This window comes from Rhineura floridana, chromosome 3, assembly GCF_030035675.1.
Source record: "Rhineura floridana isolate rRhiFlo1 chromosome 3, rRhiFlo1.hap2, whole genome shotgun sequence".
Lineage (NCBI taxonomy): Eukaryota > Metazoa > Chordata > Lepidosauria > Squamata > Rhineuridae > Rhineura > Rhineura floridana.
The window spans coordinates 41,984,072-42,003,849 of NC_084482.1; the positions used below are offsets into that span (position 1 = coordinate 41,984,072).

A 19,778-nucleotide genomic window follows, 5' to 3' on the forward strand; every position below is an offset into this window, starting at 1 on the left:
TAATTTTCCTTCTAAGGGTAACATTACCATCCTGTTCTACTCTGCTAGCAATAGCCACTATTCCTAGATATGGTTGTGTTACTCAAAATTGCCATGTAACACATAAGTGGGAATAGCAACTAGCAGGACTTGCAGAATTGTAGCAAACAGGCATTACAGACAAGCTTGCTTCATTTCAATCCAGGGCATGCCTTTGTAGAAATAATGGTACTAATCACTGGGGAAGCTGTGCATCATTATCTGTTCAGAGGCCAGAGAATGCATCTGAAGGTTCTCTTTTCACTCAGAATATAATACCGAGCAGATTCAAGGAAAACACTTCAGTATTTGTAGACAAAAAGTTGTATCTAACAAGACTGTTCCATTCACATAAGGACTTCCACTTGCACAACTGAACTTTCTCTCCCCTGCCCCCATCCTGCTATGGAGGGTTAGGGAACTCCCAGGACAAATTGGGGTGGGGGTGTAACGAGAGGGAAGTTGCACTGCACAAGCAGAAGTGCTTGTGTGAATGGAACAACTTTGTTGGATACAATAAAGGAGAAGGCAGTAGCTCAGTTAGCAGAACATCTGCTTTGCACACAAAAGGTCCAAGGTTCAATCCCTGGCATCTCCAGGAAGGACTGGGAGAGAACTCAGCCTGAAACCCTGGACAGCTGTTACCAGTCAGTGCAGACAATGCTGAGCTAGATGGACAAATGGTCTGACTCAGTATCCTATGTTCTTAACCCAAAAAGAAAAAATCCATTTTAGTTTTCCTTTTGTAATTTACAGCTTCTTTCATTCAGCAAAGGATACAGCAACGTTGCCTTTTGTGGTCCAACAGGACATATATCATTTGCGTCCATCACTTGAGATTTCTGAGTTAACTGTGTGTCACAGCTCTCTTCTTCCAGAGGTTCAGAACTGAAGCCATTCTGTATAACTTTAGATTGTTGTTCAGTTTTATTGTTGTGTACAATATCAACACAACCTGCTACAGAATCTAAATGCAGGTTCATTTCTTCAAGGCGGTCATCACCAATGCTACAAAGAAAAGGTTCCCATATACTGATATTTGTTTACAATGGCATTTTATAAGAAAATCATAAACTTGACACTTCATAAGGAAGATTATTTGGAATCAGGACAAACAGAAAAACATGGTTTCCCTTGGATGTATGGGAAAGTCCCTGCTTCTAACTTTATTTATTTATTATTTGATTTAGATCCTGCCCTTCCTCCAGCAGGAGTCCAAGGCGGCAAACAAAAGCACTAAAAACACTTTAAAACATCATAACAACAGACTTTAAAATACATTAAAACAAAACATCTTTAAAAGCATCTAAAAAAACTTTGAAGACATATTTTTAAAAAAGTTTAAAAACATTAAAAAGCAATTCCAACACAGATGCAGACTGGGATACGGTCTCAACTTAAAAGGCTTGTTGAAAGAGGAAGGTCTTCACAGGTGCCAAACAGATAACAGAGATGGCGCCTGTCTAATATTTAAGGGCAGGGAAATCCACACTTGCAGTGGCCAACTTCCCATGGCAGGCAACACTGCATTCTAGAGATGACTAGAGCATTTGGAGAATGCTGAAAGCTATCAGGTAGTTAATTTACTTTCCCCAATTTCATATATTAACTTTTTCTGGCCACAGTCAATTAAAAAAAGAATGAATCAGCATTACCCAATTGAAAAGGTTTCTAAAGCAATTGAAAATTCATCTGTTAACTGCAACAGAGTCCATTATAAACAGCTTTCATACACAAGAAAATTAAGCAGGGTAAAGTACACATCATTTCTACTACTTGCGAAAGGGGTAGTCTAGGGTCCACACACAATGGTGCCTTTCAAGACCCTTTATTACATTAAGTACTTTGAAGGGGGGGGAATAGTACCTCAAAGCAAGCTATTGTAAGAATGATCAGTACAATAGTAGGTTAAATTGCTTTATATTTACCTCAGGAAAGCCCTCAGGCAAGCACATGTAACTACTTCAGGGATGTCAGGAAACTGCTGTAGAGCTAGCTGTAGCAAGTGTATATCTGTTTTCTCCAAGGCAACTGCCATTAAATCTGGGCACATACTAGAACACAGGGTAAACAGTTAATTTCTGGAAAAATCTGTAATCTGCTAAATATTAACCCACCCTCAAATATTCCAATATCTGGGAACACCACAGGTTCATAAACAAAAAAGCAGTTTCCAGTAAGCCACCACTGCCAAAGCTTCTAAAGGACTCCAGCTCTTTACATTTTATTATAAAAAAATACTTGATCACCTGTAAGAGAGGCCTTGTGTCTGGATCAGTTGCACCAGGCAATTGTGAGGGTAAAATGATGACTCTGATTTACACTTGTTCACAAGAGCAGATAATATACATCCAACTGATGCTTGAAAGTCTGGTATCTGAGTACTGGACAAAAATGTCTTCAGCTTTTCTTCGATTATATTTTGAGAGGAATCCTGAAAAAAATGTTTTATTCAATAGTGCCAGAAAGCTTTTAACTAGTGATAATTAGTAATCAAAACAACTACTGAGATCATCACCCAGTTGATTGTCCTATGGATTTCAATCCATTTACCATGCAATCCTGTGCATCTGCATGAGAATGTTTTGAAGGAAAACAAAATAGTTTTAAGATGCCAGTACATGTCACAGCTGACACTATCTTAGAAAAGCATTTCTTTTCCCAAAGAATGCCATCTGCAGGTTTTCCTAAGCACTTATATATATATAAATTGTTAAAAATGAGTTTCTCCATTAATCATATTTGCAGTTGATCAAATGGTTTGCAGCCCTAGTAACTGAGTGTATACTATATGTTAGCACACTTCCTTGAACAAAATGCCTCTGCCCAGTTTCCCCCTTCAGCCCCATTCCAGCTATTCAGAATGATCCCAACATATCAGAGAGGTTCTTCTGGTAGTAGTGGTAGTAAGGAGGTGCAGTGGTATGTAGGGAGAGAAGGGGATGGGAAAGTCTCCCTACATAAGCTCCCATACACACACACTTATGGTTCTCAGGATCAGAGTAATTAGATTTTTCTCCAATATTGCCGTAAAGCCAATGAAAACACTACTAGAAGATCACATTCAACTGCAAACATTTGAGTTGGCTCTAATTTCAAACTGAAAGTTCTTTACATTGCAGAAGGCTTTCAGTTCCATTATGGTCCGAAGGGAGGGTCTGCTGCTGGCTTATGAACTGTGGTTTGTTCCAACTATGTTATGGTGTTATAGGTTTGTTTGGTACCGCAGCCCATATGTTCATCAAGCTACAAATTCATGAGGCAAGACTGGATGGAAACAAACCAGTTTGAGCATCTGTGAGATGACTCACTGACCTGGTTCACACATAACATTAAGCCAACCAATAGCTTAACGTCTATGAGCAACTGTGTGGGTATTTGAAGCAGAAATCACAGCCACTTCCCTTGTCCTCCTTCTGCCATTCTTGCTATTGCCACACTATCTGGAGTATCCCAATGAGTTAATTTTTTCCCCTTTTACTCTTTAACACTTGAAAATATGTGTTTATCCTGGTAACAGGCAGCTGTAATCAAGGTTTGCTGTTTGCTTACCACCCATAGTTTGTTTAGCACGAGACAAACCATGAACCCAAGTTTAGAAATTAACACTAAGCCGAACTATGACCTAGAAAAATCTAGACAGTCTGGCAGCAGGAGGAATGGGGAGCAGACAAGCGGCTGCAATTTTTGCTCTGAGTACCTGTACGCTTAATCATGCTTAGCCAGTTCATGTAGTACTTATGTGTAGACTGCTTTAACATACCATGACTTAATGATATATGTGAACCAGGCCTTCCAGGAACTTATACCTATTAACAGATCAGCTTTTGTCCAGAGTGAAAAACCTGACAAAAATATTCCAATTGCCATATGTTTCAGTTTTGCTTTTGAATAGTTGTTCATACGTTTATGTCATAGTCAAGTTGTATTGCTTTTCCTGACTTTATTTAAGTAGAGTTACCAGTGTGAAGGGCCACAGGTTCTCCATCCCTGTCCTACATAAATGAAGTTATAAGCAAACAAATGGAAGTTCCAGTAGAAAAAAAATCTATACAAACTCTCCCATTCTGCCTTGTAAATACAGTTGTATATTTCAGTGGGAATTCTAGTTTTGCTAAATAATTACTGCACAGATAAAACCCCACAAGGTGTCCAATTGCTTTCATAATGTCAGTCAATAGAAGATGGATCACAAAATGAGTCCTACTTTAAATCTAATTTGTTTTGCTGATTCCATTTTAAAAGTTAATATACTTTAAAAAAAATATGCATCCATACATAATTTTGCCCGGTATCACTTCATCTGGAGCACTCAAGATACCTTGTTCTCTCTCTCCCTCCCCCCATTTTGCTAAAAAAATTAATATTTACCTTGATAATTGAAAGAAGCTGTTTCACTGTCAGGATCTCCAGTTGAGTTTTTGCACCTATGTTCTTTCTTGACCTCAACTGTAAATATTTAACATATATAGTATGTTAATATTTAACATATATAGTAAGATTCTTTAAGATAATTAAAATTCCATGAAAGCTAAAAAACCAACAGCCAATGGAAACTTGTATCCTGGAACAATGGTCTGTTACAACTGCCGTATATTCCGGCGTATAAGACGACTGGGCGTATAAGACGACCCCCAACTTTTCCAGTTAAAATATAGAGTTTGGGATATACTCGCCGTATGAGGGGAGAGAGACTCTGTTGCCATCAGGGGAGGCTGCTTCCACCTGCCTTGCCCCACCCTCCAGCCTTCAAAAGGGAGCTGCCTCAAGAGAAGGACTATGAGGGGAGAGAGACTCTGTTGCCATCAAGGGAGGCTGTTTCCACCTGCCTTGCCCCACCCTCCAGCCTTCAAAAGGGAGCTGCCTCAAGAGAAGGACTATGAGGGGAGAGAGACTCTGTTGCCATCAGGGGAGGCTGCTTCCACCTGCCTTGCCCCACCCTCCAGCCTTCAAAAGGGAGCTTCTTTAGGAGGACTTTCTGATCTTTGGGTTGGGCTGTGTGGGTTGGGGGATAGCTTCTACTTTGTTGTTTAGTTTTATTGCTTCTTTTTTGATGTTTATATACTTTTATGTCTGATGTTTATATGCCTTTATTTTGTACGTCGCTCCGAGTGGCTGGGTTTCCAGCCAGATGAGCGACTAATAAATCGAATAAAATAAATAAATAAAATAAATAAATAAGACTACCCCTCTTCCAACACACACCAAATAAAAATTAAAAAAACATCAGATTTGATTTCAATATGGTAATTTTAATTCAAATGCTTATGACATGCAGGTACTTAGCAGGAAAACTGTCACTTACAAACATAAGGCTGTTTGTCATCAAACACGTAAACATAAAACAGTGGAAGTGGATTAAACTTTTCCTAATTCACTCTAAAGCTGAAAGGAAGGATAAGACAATAAACCCATGGGAGCTGCCATGCTGTTTGTTTTCTAAGCTGACAACCAAACAGTTTCCCTTTAAAAGCCTTCAAAATCCTCCTGTTCGTCATCTGATATCATAAGTACATCAATGACATCTTGTGATACATTTGTAAGGCAGTCATCATATGGATCGAATTCTGTATCAGATGGTGTGGTCTCAGCTTCGGCTTCCTCTTCCCACAAGTAGTCGTCCTCCATACCATCTAATGAATTTGATATGCCACACTTCTTGAAAGACTTGATTACTGTTTCTGCATCAATATCATTCCAGGCTTTTATGACAAACTTGCACAAAACATCCAACTGTGGAGCACGCATGTTTCCTCCTTTTGTGAATGACTTTTCGCCGCTAACCATCCGTTCATTCCATTGTTCTCGAATGCGATCTTTAAATGGCTTGTTTAGGCACACATCCAGTGGCTGTACCAACGATGTCAATCCTGCAGGAATAACTGCCGCATCTGTGTTTAGTCTTGCAAGCCTTTGCTTGGTGCTGGGAGTTAAATGAGCCCTGAACATATCCCACACCAGTAGACTACGTTTTTGAATAAGTCCACCTGGTCGCCTGCTCCATACATTATCAAGCCATAGCTTTACCCCTTCTTCATCCATCCAGCCTTTTTCATTCACATGTACAAAACAACCAACAGGGAACTTGAGTTTCGGCATTGTTTTTCTTTTAAAAATAATCATTGGTCTCAGTTTGGCGCCATCAGCTGTGCATCCTAGTACCACTGTAAAACTGGACTTCTCATGTCCTGTTTTAATTAAAATTGTTTTTTCACTTTTTTGATGGACAGTTTTATTTCCAACCATATCAAAATTCATTGGAGTTTCATCCATATTTCCAATACTACTTAACGCATAGCCATGTTTAGTGCGCTGTTGTATTACGTATCGATGGAAACTATTTACTTTGCTATCAAGATCTGCAGGTAATTTTTGGGCAACTTTCGTCTTTTGCCTCAGTACCAAATTATGCCTTCCCATGAATCTAGTACACCAGGATACAGTGGCCTTAAATCTGTTGCTGTGATCTGGGTTAGATTTGGCCCACTGAAGTGCAAACAAACATATTTTATTTCGTGTCACTACATAACTGTTTTGGCGATGCTCATTCACCATGTCTGCTACATGTTTTTCGAGTTCTGGCCAATGTGGGGTGCCTCTTCTTAATGCACACTTACCCCTTGGCATACTCTTTAATGCTTTTTCATTTGCTTTCCAGTCCCGAACCATCTTTTCTGTTACTCTATATTGTCTTGCAGCAGCGCAGTTATTATGTTCCATGGCAAAGTTTACAACTTTAAGTTTGAAACTGGCTTCATATTTCTTTCTTCTTGCTGGTGGAGCCATGATGGGGGTTTGACTGTTGGACATTTGTATACTGTACTGTATGTACTGGTGCTATACTGTATCAACAGGTACAGATACTGGTCTTAGAACAGGCGCAGTACACGGCACACGACTGGGGCAGAATGCACTGGCTGATGTACACTGTCACGATTGGGCAGAATGTACACTTGGCGTAAAAGGTAATATTGCACAGGATTGCACAGTATCAAAAGCTTTGGAGGATATATAGCCAAATAGCTTTGTATGTAGTCAACAGTCTGACACACTATCAGTTGACCTGGTGTACAGTCAGTGAAGTATCAGCAGTGTTGCAGCAAAAAGAGTCTTTATACTGGTGCAGATAAGCGCAGTAACTGAATAGTTGCCAGGGTCAGTCGCAGAGATTGGGTTAGTGAAGTACTTCCTATCTGCAGCACGTACACAGGGAGCTGATTACACACAGGTAGCTTGACAAAAAGCTGGGTCCCGCTAACCCCAGCCCGTGAGAGAGAAAAACCCTCCCCTTTGCAATGCTAATGGGCTCTCAGAGAGAACGGGAAAAAACGACCATTAAAATGGCGCCCGTAGAAAAAGCGGGAAAATCGAACAAGAATGACGTTTATTTTGCCCAGCAACAACTGTTAAAAAACGTAATGAGCAATGGCGGGCAGAAAAGAATGGCATCTGAAATTTTAACTGTAAAATTAGAGAGAGCCGCCACGGTAGAATACGGCCGCGGGACTGAACAACTTAATCGTGGCTGATGGAAATATGCTAGAAAAAACTCCGTAAAGGAGGCAGTACAGCCTGTAAACTCCCGTAGCCGAAGAAAATCGACCAACAGGCAAAGCGCAGCCGTGGGCTGAGAGGACTGTCTAGGGCAGAAACAAAGCGCCGCGGACGAGGAGCAAGGCAGTCCAAGCAAGAGGAGCCGCCAAAAGGGGAAGGCAAAGAGCCGCAGACACAGGCTCCAGACGGGGAACTAAAGCGCCGCCCGTAAAAATCAAAGACGAAGGGAGCCGCAGCCTCAGGCTCCCGATCGTCAGGGCACAAAGGGAGGATCGGTAGAGAAAAAGGGGGTCGGAGGCTGCAGCTGCAGCTCCTGGCCAAGCCGCGTCCGCCGCTGAGGCGAGAGACCGCACACACACACCCAGCAAGGAGGAAAAATTAACAAGGAAATTGACACACAAGCAAAAAGAATGCGGCACCCCAAGCCAGCAGCAACCACACAAACCCGCACTCTCGACACAAGTAAGGTGGGGTAATAAGTGGTAGATGGTAGACGACACCCGGCGTATAAGACGACCCCTGACTTTGGAGAAGATTTTCCGGGGTTAAAAAGTCGTCTTATACGCCGGAATATACTGTAGTTTTAGAAATTCTGTCAGCAACTTCAGTTCACTGGTAGTTACTGTATATTCTGTTCAGAATATTAAAACAAGAACGTTTAAGACCGGTTAATAATTTAATAAAGGAAAGAGATATGCAGTTTCTGTTTTGGTCTTTTTAGATGCTTGCATTGAAAAGCTGGAGAGGTCCATCTGAGAAAAACACTACATTAAGGAGGTTTTAGCCTTTAAAAACAAGCAGAGTGTGACTTTTTTTCCTGTTTAGGGCCATACTCCCTATGGGGTAATTTGTCTGGGCAAACATTCTAGCAGCGGGTGGAACCAAAGCCAAAGATGGGCAGAGTCAGAGACAAAAATGTTCTGGATTAGCTAATCCAGAATAAAGGCCATTGTATTGTTTGCCATGGCTATCTCAGTTTTGAATTCCCAATCCTATGCAAATCTACTCTGAACCCAGCTGGGTTTCAGGGGCTTTCTCTCAAAGCGGGATTCAAACTTTGTTTTTCAATACAACAGACTAACACAGCTAATAATATGGAAAGCACATGGAAAGTAATTCCTTTCTGACTTTACTCTCTCTCTCCCTCCCTCACACACACACAAAAGCATACCAATTTGTTCTCAGGAAGCGGGGGAAATTTCCCCAAGCCATACATCCAGGAAAAAAGTTTTTAAAATATCATTTTAATCAAAATATTACCCCTTCTAATACTTCAGAAACTACATAGAAACAGTTCAAAAAGCTAATAAAATTAGAAAAAAATGAATGAATTAATCTGATGAATAGAAGAATGGATCAGCTTCAGGGGGTGTTAGGGGCTGCAGGATGCCCACCTGTGTTATAAACAGTATAAACCATTTAGGATTATCAACAGGGATCTGTCTCTTAACTGTCAAAATGGAAATAGGAATGCAACAAGACTGGCTATAGCCACCAAGTTTGCAAAGTATTTGGGGGGGGGGAGAGAAGAAGAGGCAATTTTTAGTGATTTTTCCAGCCCTCTGTAGCCATCTCAAACTGCTCCAGAGGACTGAGGGATCCTCTGGAATAGTAGTGCAAGTGGTGCAGAGGGAAGGGGGAATAGGCAATTTTGGAGTCCTTTCCTTCCTTAGAGGGAGCTAGATCTTGGTCCCTTCTGTGAACGCACAAATGCTATCAGGACTGGCAACTTTGTGTTTTCTGAATCCAGATAATCATTTGTAATTAAAGTTAACAAGATTGTTCATGAGCTGAGACAGATACTTTATAAGATTTTTTTTGGTACAGTCAACAAAATACTATACAGGAACTTTTAATGATTAAATGAAAGGATAACATATCCAGGTGTCCTACAAACCTATTCTCATTCTATGAAAGTGCAGTTGCCATTGTATGAAATCTATTGAAATTCATTCATCAGTAAGACATGAGTTGGAGTTATGGAAACAGTATAAGCTATTTGGTTTTTTTAAAAAGCACTTATGAAGATGCACATTTATACCCCAAATATTTCATGTTCCAAATGTGGAAAAATGTACGTTAGAGAGTTTATTGGTGAAACGGCAGAGGATGCTCCAGTCCTTGTTTGCACTTAATCCCCACTGAAATCAACAAGACTAGACTTAAAAATCAATGTGAAAAGTTAGTCATGACTATAGGAACCAAATGCAACTGCTTAATCTGGATCAAGCCCAAAGAATTAAAATGAAAATCTTCCAGAAACCGAAGCAGAAGGGTAGAACTGGCACTTCCAAGTTTCATCTGTTAATATTATGCAGATCAGTGAGGTTAAATGAGCACCCATCCACTCCACAGTTAAGAGCTGGACTACTATTCTCTTAAATTTTACTGTTGATTTTTTGGTGGGGATTTATTGGGAAAGTATTTATGGATAGAACCCCTTGCACTGCATCAATCTGATTAATGTTCTGGCTGTTTTGCATAAATGAGATGGATATTTCAGAGTTTTTGCTAATTGCTGTCTTCTTGAATTGATGCCTTTTTGTTGAAAACTGTATTTTTAAAAGGTTTATTAATAAATACCCATATCAACCCAGTCACATTTTGATGTCATGAGGAAACTGCACTTAAGAATAGGTTTATGAACAGCAAAGGAAAACAGAAAAACGGCTATGAAACATGCATACCAGCCTGTTAGATTCACCCTTTGCAGGAACAGGCTGATCTGGCTGCATGCATATTAGGTCATCTTCCTGAAGTATATTCCAATTCACAGGCACAGTCTTTATTTCTGTAAACAAAAATAGAATATATCATTTTAAAGGGAGCAAACTATTTGATATGCGCAAGTTCCAAAAAATGAGATTTCTATAAAAGTGGCAATTATATAATACTTGATAAGGAACTTGGCTTTTACAATGGTTGCATTTGGTAAACCATAATTAAGAGCTTACCATGGAGAAGCCAATCACATCAGCTACACTCCTCCCTGTTAGTGCTGAGGAGAAACAAACCGCAATCCCTGGCTTAGCATTACATCCAAACCAGGAATCATGGTTTGTTTTGCTCCAAACAAACTGTGATCTAGATTCAATGTTTGTTTGGAACAAAACAAACCACTATCCCTACATCAGCTGCAACACTAAGTCACAGCTCATGGTTTGTTTCTCCCCAGCATGACCAGCTCAGGCTATGGCTTACCAAGACATCCAAACACTGCCAATGTCATAACTGAATCCATCCAATACATTTTCTTGACCTATTCTTTTTGTGTCAGGACCGTATCAGAGAGAAGCACAAGTTTTGATCTCATATTCCAAGGCTTTATTTAGCTGCAGATAATACTAGATTGACAGCAGATAAAAAATTGTTTAAAATGGGTAAAATAATTCTGCCCTCCAGCAACCTTGGGAATTAAAGGGTTTTCCACAGCTTCACGATTTCCAGAAAGTTTGCATCTATAACTATTAGTCAACATGTACTATACAAATAGCAAGTATTTAATGCATACTGCTCTTGAGCTGAAGAGTTCACAACATAACAATCACCACTGTAATCACTACCCCATGTCTTACCTCTTAATTCACACTGAATTAAGTTTGTTTAAATGCATTTTGTCACATTCATCTCTTAACTGTCCCCCTGTCCAAATCTCCTGAGACTCCTCTATCTATATTTTGGTTGTAACCTCTTCTGACCAATGACCTCCGTTTTGCCATGAACACTGGTGACACTAAATAATGTAAACACCACCCGTTACTGGGTTATTTAGGTCCATCCACCTTAGTTTTCAAATCTACTTGTGAAGAAACATTGCACTTGGCTAGACATAGGACAAGTAGTAAGAAGAAAAGCATCTCATCCCACCCCTGTTTTTTGCATGTCTTTCTGAGATTGAGTTACCATTATGTGTTAACCGGGCCAGAGCTAAACCAATTACAGCTTACTGGGAACACGCAAGAGTGCTGATGCACACTGCTCAAATTGCACCCACCCCCTTCTTCCATTGCCATGCCAGGAGCAAACAAACTAGAGTGCTAGCTTTGTTTTCATGGTATGTTTTGCTCTAAACCAGGAGCACTGGTTTGCACATATTGCTAAGCCAGTACTCTGGCTTGTTTCTTTCCTGTGTGATAAAGAGAGGTGGGTGCAATTTGAGCAGTGTTTATCAGTACACTTGCTTGTTCCTAGTTTAACTATAGCTTATTATATGTGAACAATTCAATAGAAATAAATACAACTGGGTTACGTAACATATTTGAAATCTAAGTGAATGTAAACATAATTAATACATAGATAAAGGGAGATCTCTAAATATATTTTTCAACATGCTATCTAAAATACTTTTTTTATTGGCAAACAGAGAGAACTGGGAAATACAACCAAGAGAAAAATATTACTGGATATTACAAACTGGATCGTTTAAAAACTGAAGAACTTTAGTACAATGCCTTCTAATGAACCCAAGTCTCTATTTAAGAGGAAATTTTATTGTTTGTAGCCAGTGGCCATCACAATATAGTACAACCAATCAAACAGGAAAAGGCAAATAAAACCATATAAACTATAAAAGACTCCTATTACAAGAGATCACACACAATACCTAAAATACATTAAAAGAAAAACAAGCCAAGGGGCTTATAGTTAAAATAGACTAGTCAGGGGCGGGCTCCAGACGCATACCCACAGTTGCTAAATGACCAGCTCTCAATTTCCCCACCGCCAAGGCAAATTTTGCCACTTGAAGTGTTACCCATGGATCGGAGGGAGCAAGAAGAGCACACGTTTGCTCCAAAGGTGGTCTGTAACTCCAGGAGTATAAAATGGTGGCAAGGAATTTCCTTCTAGGCTCGGTATACAGCGCACATCGTAGTAAATAGTGTGCGATGTCCTCCACTTCAGGATATTCACAAATACAGAGTCTTTGATGAATAGGGCATTTTGCATATCTCCCCTCCAAAAAAGCGGAGGGCATAGTTCGAAAGCGTAAGGCCGTAAAGGCCTTTCTTAAAGCAGTGGAGGTCAGATAGACAAAATATTGCTCAAACCCAAAAGATGTTTTAACTAAGGGATACCACCGGGAAAAGGCTGACTGAGTGGAAGCAAACACGTCCTTCCTTCTTGAGCAGAACAGAATTCTGTCCTTATAAAGAAATCTTACTTGAGGGGTGACACAGGAGGGCAAAATTTCTGTGTTTATCCCATAAGAGGACAGCATTAATTTAGTGTGCATAGCCCAAGTGTTAGAAGAGGGGCTCTGTAACTGCTCCAGAAAGCATTTCTTAATAAGGCGGGCATCATTCGAGGATGAGAGTTTTAGCCAGTAACTGGCAAGGGCCGCATGTACAAGGTATTCTATTGACTGGAGCCCAGTTTCCATCCTTAAAAGCGGGGCAGGCGTGCCTCTTGGGAGGGGAAGGATGGAGCGCAAAAAGGAATTCTGTATTATCTCAAGAACGGCAAAGTTGTCATGCCCCCAAATTTGGGCTCCATAAAGGAGCTGAGGGATCACTTTTCCCTGGAAAACCTCAATCAATCATTTACTTGATGTGCACCGCCCAGAGAGCTTGCTATGGGCAGTATAGAAATTGAATCAAATAAATAAACAAATAAATAAATCATAGGGGAAACTAAACTGCCCCCATTAAACCTAAAAAAACGAAGAAGAGAGTGTACCGAGGGGGATGCTTTTAATTTCACTGCCTGCAGGTGAGATTTCCAAGATTGGTTGGCCGTGAAGTTAACCCCTAAGTATCTAGCATGGTGGCATTGGGCAATAACCTGGTTGTTCAATTTCCAGCTATGGAATTTCCTTCTCTTTCCGAATACCACTACATTGGTTTTTGAATAGTTAATTAAGAGATGTTCTTTGTTGCAAAATTCTCCCAGAGCTCTTAGTAGCCTCCTCATTCCAACCAAGGTGACGGCGACCAAGGCCAAATCATCAGCATAAAGTAAAACTGAGAGTTTAGTGCCCAAGATGGAAACAGGAAAGAATTGTTGGCCACTCAGGTCTTGCACGATATCATTAACATGGAAATTAAAAAGAAAGGGTGCCAAAAGGCAGCCCTGCCTTACCCCTTTAGTCGTTGAACTGACTCCGATAGACAGCCACTAGCGCCAACTCTAACCCTAAGTGAGGTGTTTGTATGTAGCATATGTAGTAAGCAAAGAAGTCTTCTATCAATGTTAGTCAAGGAGAGTTTGAACCATAGTCGATCTCTATCAATAAGGTCAAATGCGGACGTGAAGTCCACAAAGGTGACAAATAATTCCTTGTTTCCCCTTCCAGCATATTTTTGAGTTAAATGGGATAGGATAAAGCAACGATCTATTGCTGACTTCCCTTTTGTAAAACCCGCCTGTTCCTCCGCAATAATTGCATTTTCCGCAGCCCAATCTTCAAGCCTGCATAGCAGATACTTGGCATACAGTTTGGCCACTATATCCAGTAGGCTGATTGGTCGAAAGTTTTTTGGGTCAGCCTTGGATCCCTTTTTGTGGATTGGTACAATTATGCTGACTCCCCACCCAGGAGGAACTTCACCTCGATGGTTTATGAAGGTGAACATTGTGGCGAGAATTGGTGCCCACCAGTGGGGATTTGCTCTAAATAACTCTGCAGGGAGCATGTCCTCACCCGGAGCTTTCTTTACGGGTAAGGATGAAATCAGAGTGGAAATTTCTTGGGGAGTAACAGGTTCCCACTCTGGACAATGGGAGAGGGTGAAAGATTCACCAACAAGAGAGGGATAAACCTGTGGCAAGCAAAGGTGGCGGTCATAAAAGGCATTAAAATAGGAGCACCACTGAGAGGAGGTAAATTGATTATCAAGAGGGAAGACTTTTACCCAAGTCTCTAAGATAAAAATAATTTTGGTTAAGTATGCATTTTTACATGAAGTTTTCAAATAGCATTTTAGCAGAAAGGATGTAATGTCGATGTAAATACAAGCTTTATAATTAAGCTCCTACCTGATATTTGTATATCCTTGATTTTCCCAACAGCAGCAGCTAAGGAGGATGTTTGACATTTATATAGGATTACTGTTAATTCTTTACCATGTGTTACGAAGAGTTTGTCTCCATAACACCAACACTAGAAAACATTAAACACAAATAATTAGCAAGCAGAAAGTGATGTCATGAAATAAATTCACATCACAATTAAACAGTCTCCAGAATGCTACAGATCTTTTGAGCGTACTAATTTCTATAGCAGATCAACAATTTCCTCATCTATATCTACAGCTTTCTAAAAACCAAGCACACAGTGACACACTTGTGATTTTCAATTATTGTTAGATCTGTAGAGGATTAATTGCAGACTACCAGTCAATTCACACAACCAATGAGGTTCAAAAGGCATTTGCTAAGAGTTTAGAAGCATCCAGTGATCTGGACCAGTCACTCTAGTTCATTTCTCTGAAGGAGTAAAGAAATTACTCTGAAACTAATGTGGTGGCATTGACTTTTGAAAAAAAAAATTATACATGCATGGGAGCAGCTATGCTTGTACAACATTCACACACAAGGTTTTCTCACCCCTTTCATACCCAGTTGATCATTGTGATCAACATTGGCCCATCAGATCATTGGTCCATCTAGCTCAGTACTGTCTAAATTAACTGGCACAGGCTCTCAGGGTTTCAGGCAGGGGTCATTCCCAGCCATACTTGGAGATGCTGGGGATTGCCTCCTGCATGCAAGTCAGATGCTCTACCATGGAGCTACAGCCCTTTCTGAACAGGTTGAATACCTGCCCATCTTCTAACAGAAGACAAGATATAAGCAGCTGCATTCTTGCTGCAATTGAAGTCTGGGTCATCTTAGGGACAGCCCACACAGAGCACATTGCTATAATCAAATCTGGAAATTACTGAAGTGTGAATCAGAGTGGCAGTATCTGACCAGTGTAACAGTGAATCGTTGCCTCCAATGTAACTTTACATAACAGAGGATGGTTCTCATTACTAGCAGGAACTGGAGTAGGGAGGTAAAGGTCATCCAACAAATTCGGAGGAAAAAAAAGGGGGGGGGGAAATCCCAGAATGACAAAAAAGTGTGGAAAATATCCAGATGGTTTATTTGCAAGCTTATATCATTAAAATGTCTTTGTAAAAAGCCCAACGCGTTTCGGCTATTAGTGTGCAGCCTTCATCAGGGGCTATTGTTGATTGTCTCAATAAAATTCTCTTCAAAGTGATCTCTGAAAAGTATTGTAGTCAATATTTCATTTATCTGAGCAAAGACATTTTAATGATATAAGCTTGCAAATAAACCATTTGGATATTTTCCACATTTTTTTGTCATTCTGGGGTCCCCCCCCTTTTCTTCTCATTACTAGCAGCCAGGGCACATGGTAATAATCTCAACACGAGAGGCAACTTCCTATGTTAATACAGAATTAATTTTCTATGTGCCAGTTTCATACTGGCTGTGTGTTTCTGGGACTAACTCAAGGTGCTGGTTTTACCCTTTAAATCTAGGGTAGATGTGGCCCATGGCCTCATGCCATACAGCCCACAGGTCCCTCTAGGCCTGCTCAGGCAGTTGGGAGAAGGAGACCCAGATAGGGCTGCTTGAAAGAAATGGATGAAATGGGACAGAGACAGTCTACTGGGATCACAACCCAATTTGGAAGCTTTTGCTTTCCTTTTTTTTTGGCAACTTGAAACAAACCAAATTAAAGCCGTAAGTTATGATCAGGTAGAATAGATGCAAAAGCTTCTTAGCTCCTCCTCTCAGCCACATATGAGGAGGGAGAAGGCACACAAACCTGAGGCTCACTGCAGCTTATCCACATCATGCTCAAACACAGTTTAGTGATGTGTAAATGTGGCCCATAATAACTACATTGAAAAAATGGAGAATGTTTTGAAATCTGACCCTTTTCTCTTTCAATGAGATTTCTTTCTGTCTCACATGGTCTGTACATTGTTTCCCATTGTGAACTAGCTACAACAGGCTTATTAAAATGAAAAATTGACTGCCAGCTTACTTGTCCAGTGGTCCCCCATGGCAATTCTTTTGAAGCTTGTAATGTTTGAAATTTTATATTCCATATGGAAAAATGGCCTACAAATATGAAAAACAAGAGCCATGAAACAGTATGCCATTTGCATGGCAAGATTTTCAATTATGAATGCTGCTTAGAAATTGATTTTTTAAAAATTTGGTAATATATCCCACAAAGAAATTAATACATCAAAAACCTCCCTGTCAAAACTGCCAATCTAAGTCTCAATTCACACTCTGCTTCATTACTAATTTCTGTTACAAGACCAGTACAATTAAATCTATTTTACAGAAAGTGAAGCTGTATAATTAACCAATCTCTACTTTGTATGATTTATGAGATCAAGAAGAATCATCATATCTTTCTCTGCTGCCTTTCCTTGCTCTGTCCTTTCTTGTGTATTTAGATTAGCAGCCTGCAGGTAGGCCCCTGTTGCTTTTCATTCTACATTTTATATTGTGTAACAGCTCTCCAGATGTTGTTGGACGTCAACTCCCATTAGTCCCATGACCAATCGTCAGGGATGCTGGGAGTTCTTGTTGTACAGCATCTTGATTCTAGGTGCTTAATATTTTTATTATGTTTAAGAACATTTCTTGGATGTTTCCTTCCTGTTTAGAGCCAACAAGAGCAAGTTCAGCTGCTGAATTTTGAAACTATTTCTTTACCTTTAATATTGCCATCTGGGGAATCCAAGCATCCTGTTATGGCAATATGATCTTTATCAAGAATGGCAATTGAAGTTCTTTTTAAAATACTCCCAGATACTAGAAGTCTGATCAGAAGAGACTTTTGTAAAATTTGCTCTTCCTCGGAGTCACTCCATTGCAGTGGCACGAGAACCTTATACAAGCATCCGCTAGAATCTAGAAGAACAGAATCAAGTTACATAACAGGAGGGACCATTGTCCTTACCTGAAAGGTGTTTCTCAGAGGTGTTGAACACATGAGATGAGATTACGTCACGCCATGGCATGTGTTCACCACTTCAGGAGAATATTAAATACAAGTTGGTATACACAAAAAAAAACTATGAGAAAAGGAGCATCCCTTAAGAAGAGGTTTCGTTGGGAATAGTTTCCTTTCTCCCCTCTGTCGGCAGCTTTCATGGAGATCCTGTGTAGCACATGCACACCTCTATTGCAAAAAAATCTCCAAGGGGTTAAAATTAATACATGCAGATTGCCAGATGATTTCTCTGGGTTGGGGAAGTCTCCTTCCCAGCAAAGTTTGCTCACAACTAGAAACAACAGACAGCAGACTATATAGCCTGTCCAGTTTTTACATACCATGCTTAATACCTTTATGATTGTCAAGGTACTCAAAACTGAGAAGTGGTATTAAATTTTCAAGATCTAACACAGCAACCCCATACAGATTCAACAGGAAACTACAGTTTGGCATTACAAGAATGCACAGGCACAAGCCAAAAGTTCTTGCGTGAGAACAGGAGGTTAGAAGCTTTCAAATCACAGTTTTCACACAAAGCAGATTCAAAATGTGATTTGTAATCCTGGTTTACTAAGTGGATGAAACAGCAAATGATGGTACCATATACAGGCATACCCGCTTAACGTCACTTCACTTAACGTCGCCTCGCTATAACGTACATGCTCCATACGTCCCCTTACCCCGCTTAATGTTTGCGCACTTCGCAATAACGTACACTTTATTGGCATGACACCGCTGCCATCTAGTGGTGATTGCATGCAGTACAAGTGAAGACAATTGCTTCACTTAAAGTTTATTTTCGCTTAAAGTATACTCTCCGGTCCCATTGCAAACGTTAAAGCGGGGTATGCCTGTATATACACAGAGAGAGAGAAGCTAGCTTATAATCCGCTCCCCCATGCACAAAGAAGAAGGCAGGAAAGGAGGAGGCATGTGACCCCCAAGTTCATGTTCTCATATTATGTTTGAATGCTCTCACAGTATATTGAATTTGTAAGTAGGCATATACGTTCCTTTGACAGTAATATAAAATTACACTCTGAAGAACTATTAACTGCTGCTATGACTGTTTGTCAACATCAAGGCAGGGGCCCCTACTCTACAATTAAAACATACTTAAATACTTACACAAACAAAGGAGAGTGACAACTTTGTCTTTCAAATATGCTGCAAAGCTCAGTGGAGTAGATGACTCGCCCCCTTGTTCAAGTTTAAACTTCTGAAGGATATATGGATTACTTTGCTGAACATATATGAAGCAATTCCCATCCTGAAGATAAAGAGAGTAGTCTTTTTTTTTTATTTCCCAGACAATCAGGTTCATTAAAAAGACACCGCAGCTACACAGAAGAAATTAACTATATCATATTCTTAAGAGATTTTGGGGGCCTCAAAAAACATTTGAAATGATAATGCCAAAGAACTGTGGATACGATCAGGATGAATACGTAAAGAATGTGTGAAGTAAAGAATGCGTAATAATATCAGCAAGTTATAGTGAAAGAAAAAGAAAATAAAATTTATTGCCCGTCCTTCACCCAAAGGTCACAATAGTTTTAAAACAGTTGAAAACAACCTAAGATCATATCACACACAAAAATAGGTTGGGTCCTAAAAATACATACACTAGCCTTTGACGCCTGAGATAAAGAGGTGCACTTTCAGCTTTTGCCTAAAACTGTACAGTGAAATTGCCAGACGCACCTCTTTGGGGAGGGAGTTCCACAACTTAGGGCCTGCCGCACAGAATGCCTCTTCCCTTGCCACCCCCCTGAGCTTCTGAGGGTGGCAGCACTATCAAAAGCCTCCCCTGCTGATCTCAACACCCAAGAGGATCTACTGGGACATAAAATTTAGGGCTTTAAATACTAACGCAAGGACCTTAAACTGGGCCTGGAAATGAACTGGCAACCAATGCGGCTGTTTTAAAACAGGGGCTATATGAGTTCTAAAAGGAATCCCAGCCAGTAATCTGGCGATCAGGTGACGTTTCCAAGTCATCTTCAAGGACAGCCCCACACAGAGGGCATTGCAATAATCCAATCTGGAAGTTACCAGAGCATGGAGTATAGTGGCCAAGCTTTCTCTGTCCAGAAGGCACCAAAGCTGGTGAACTAGCTGGCGATAGAAAAAGGCACTCCTAGTCACTGAGGCCACTTGAACCTCCAGTGACAGTGTTAAATCAAGGAGTATTCCCAGGCTGCAGACCCGCTCCTTCCAGGAGAATGCAACTCCA

At 40.3% G+C, this 19,778-nt stretch overlaps 1 protein-coding gene across 1 annotated transcript in view; it reads right to left on the reverse strand.

Annotated features, from left to right (window-relative positions):
• Positions 1–19,778, reverse strand: part of NOL11 (nucleolar protein 11) — a 40,325-nt gene that overhangs the window by 11,786 nt on the left and 8,761 nt on the right. Inside the window, exons 6-14 of the mRNA XM_061615569.1 lie at positions 18,671–18,812; positions 17,260–17,457; positions 16,574–16,650; positions 14,548–14,671; positions 10,260–10,363; positions 4,390–4,467; positions 2,268–2,452; positions 1,947–2,072; positions 799–1,026 (exon numbers count right to left, since the gene is read on the reverse strand). Coding sequence (XP_061471553.1) covers positions 799–1,026; positions 1,947–2,072; positions 2,268–2,452; positions 4,390–4,467; positions 10,260–10,363; positions 14,548–14,671; positions 16,574–16,650; positions 17,260–17,457; positions 18,671–18,812 — 1,262 coding nt within the window. The remainder of the gene's footprint in view (positions 1–798; positions 1,027–1,946; positions 2,073–2,267; positions 2,453–4,389; positions 4,468–10,259; positions 10,364–14,547; positions 14,672–16,573; positions 16,651–17,259; positions 17,458–18,670; positions 18,813–19,778) is intronic.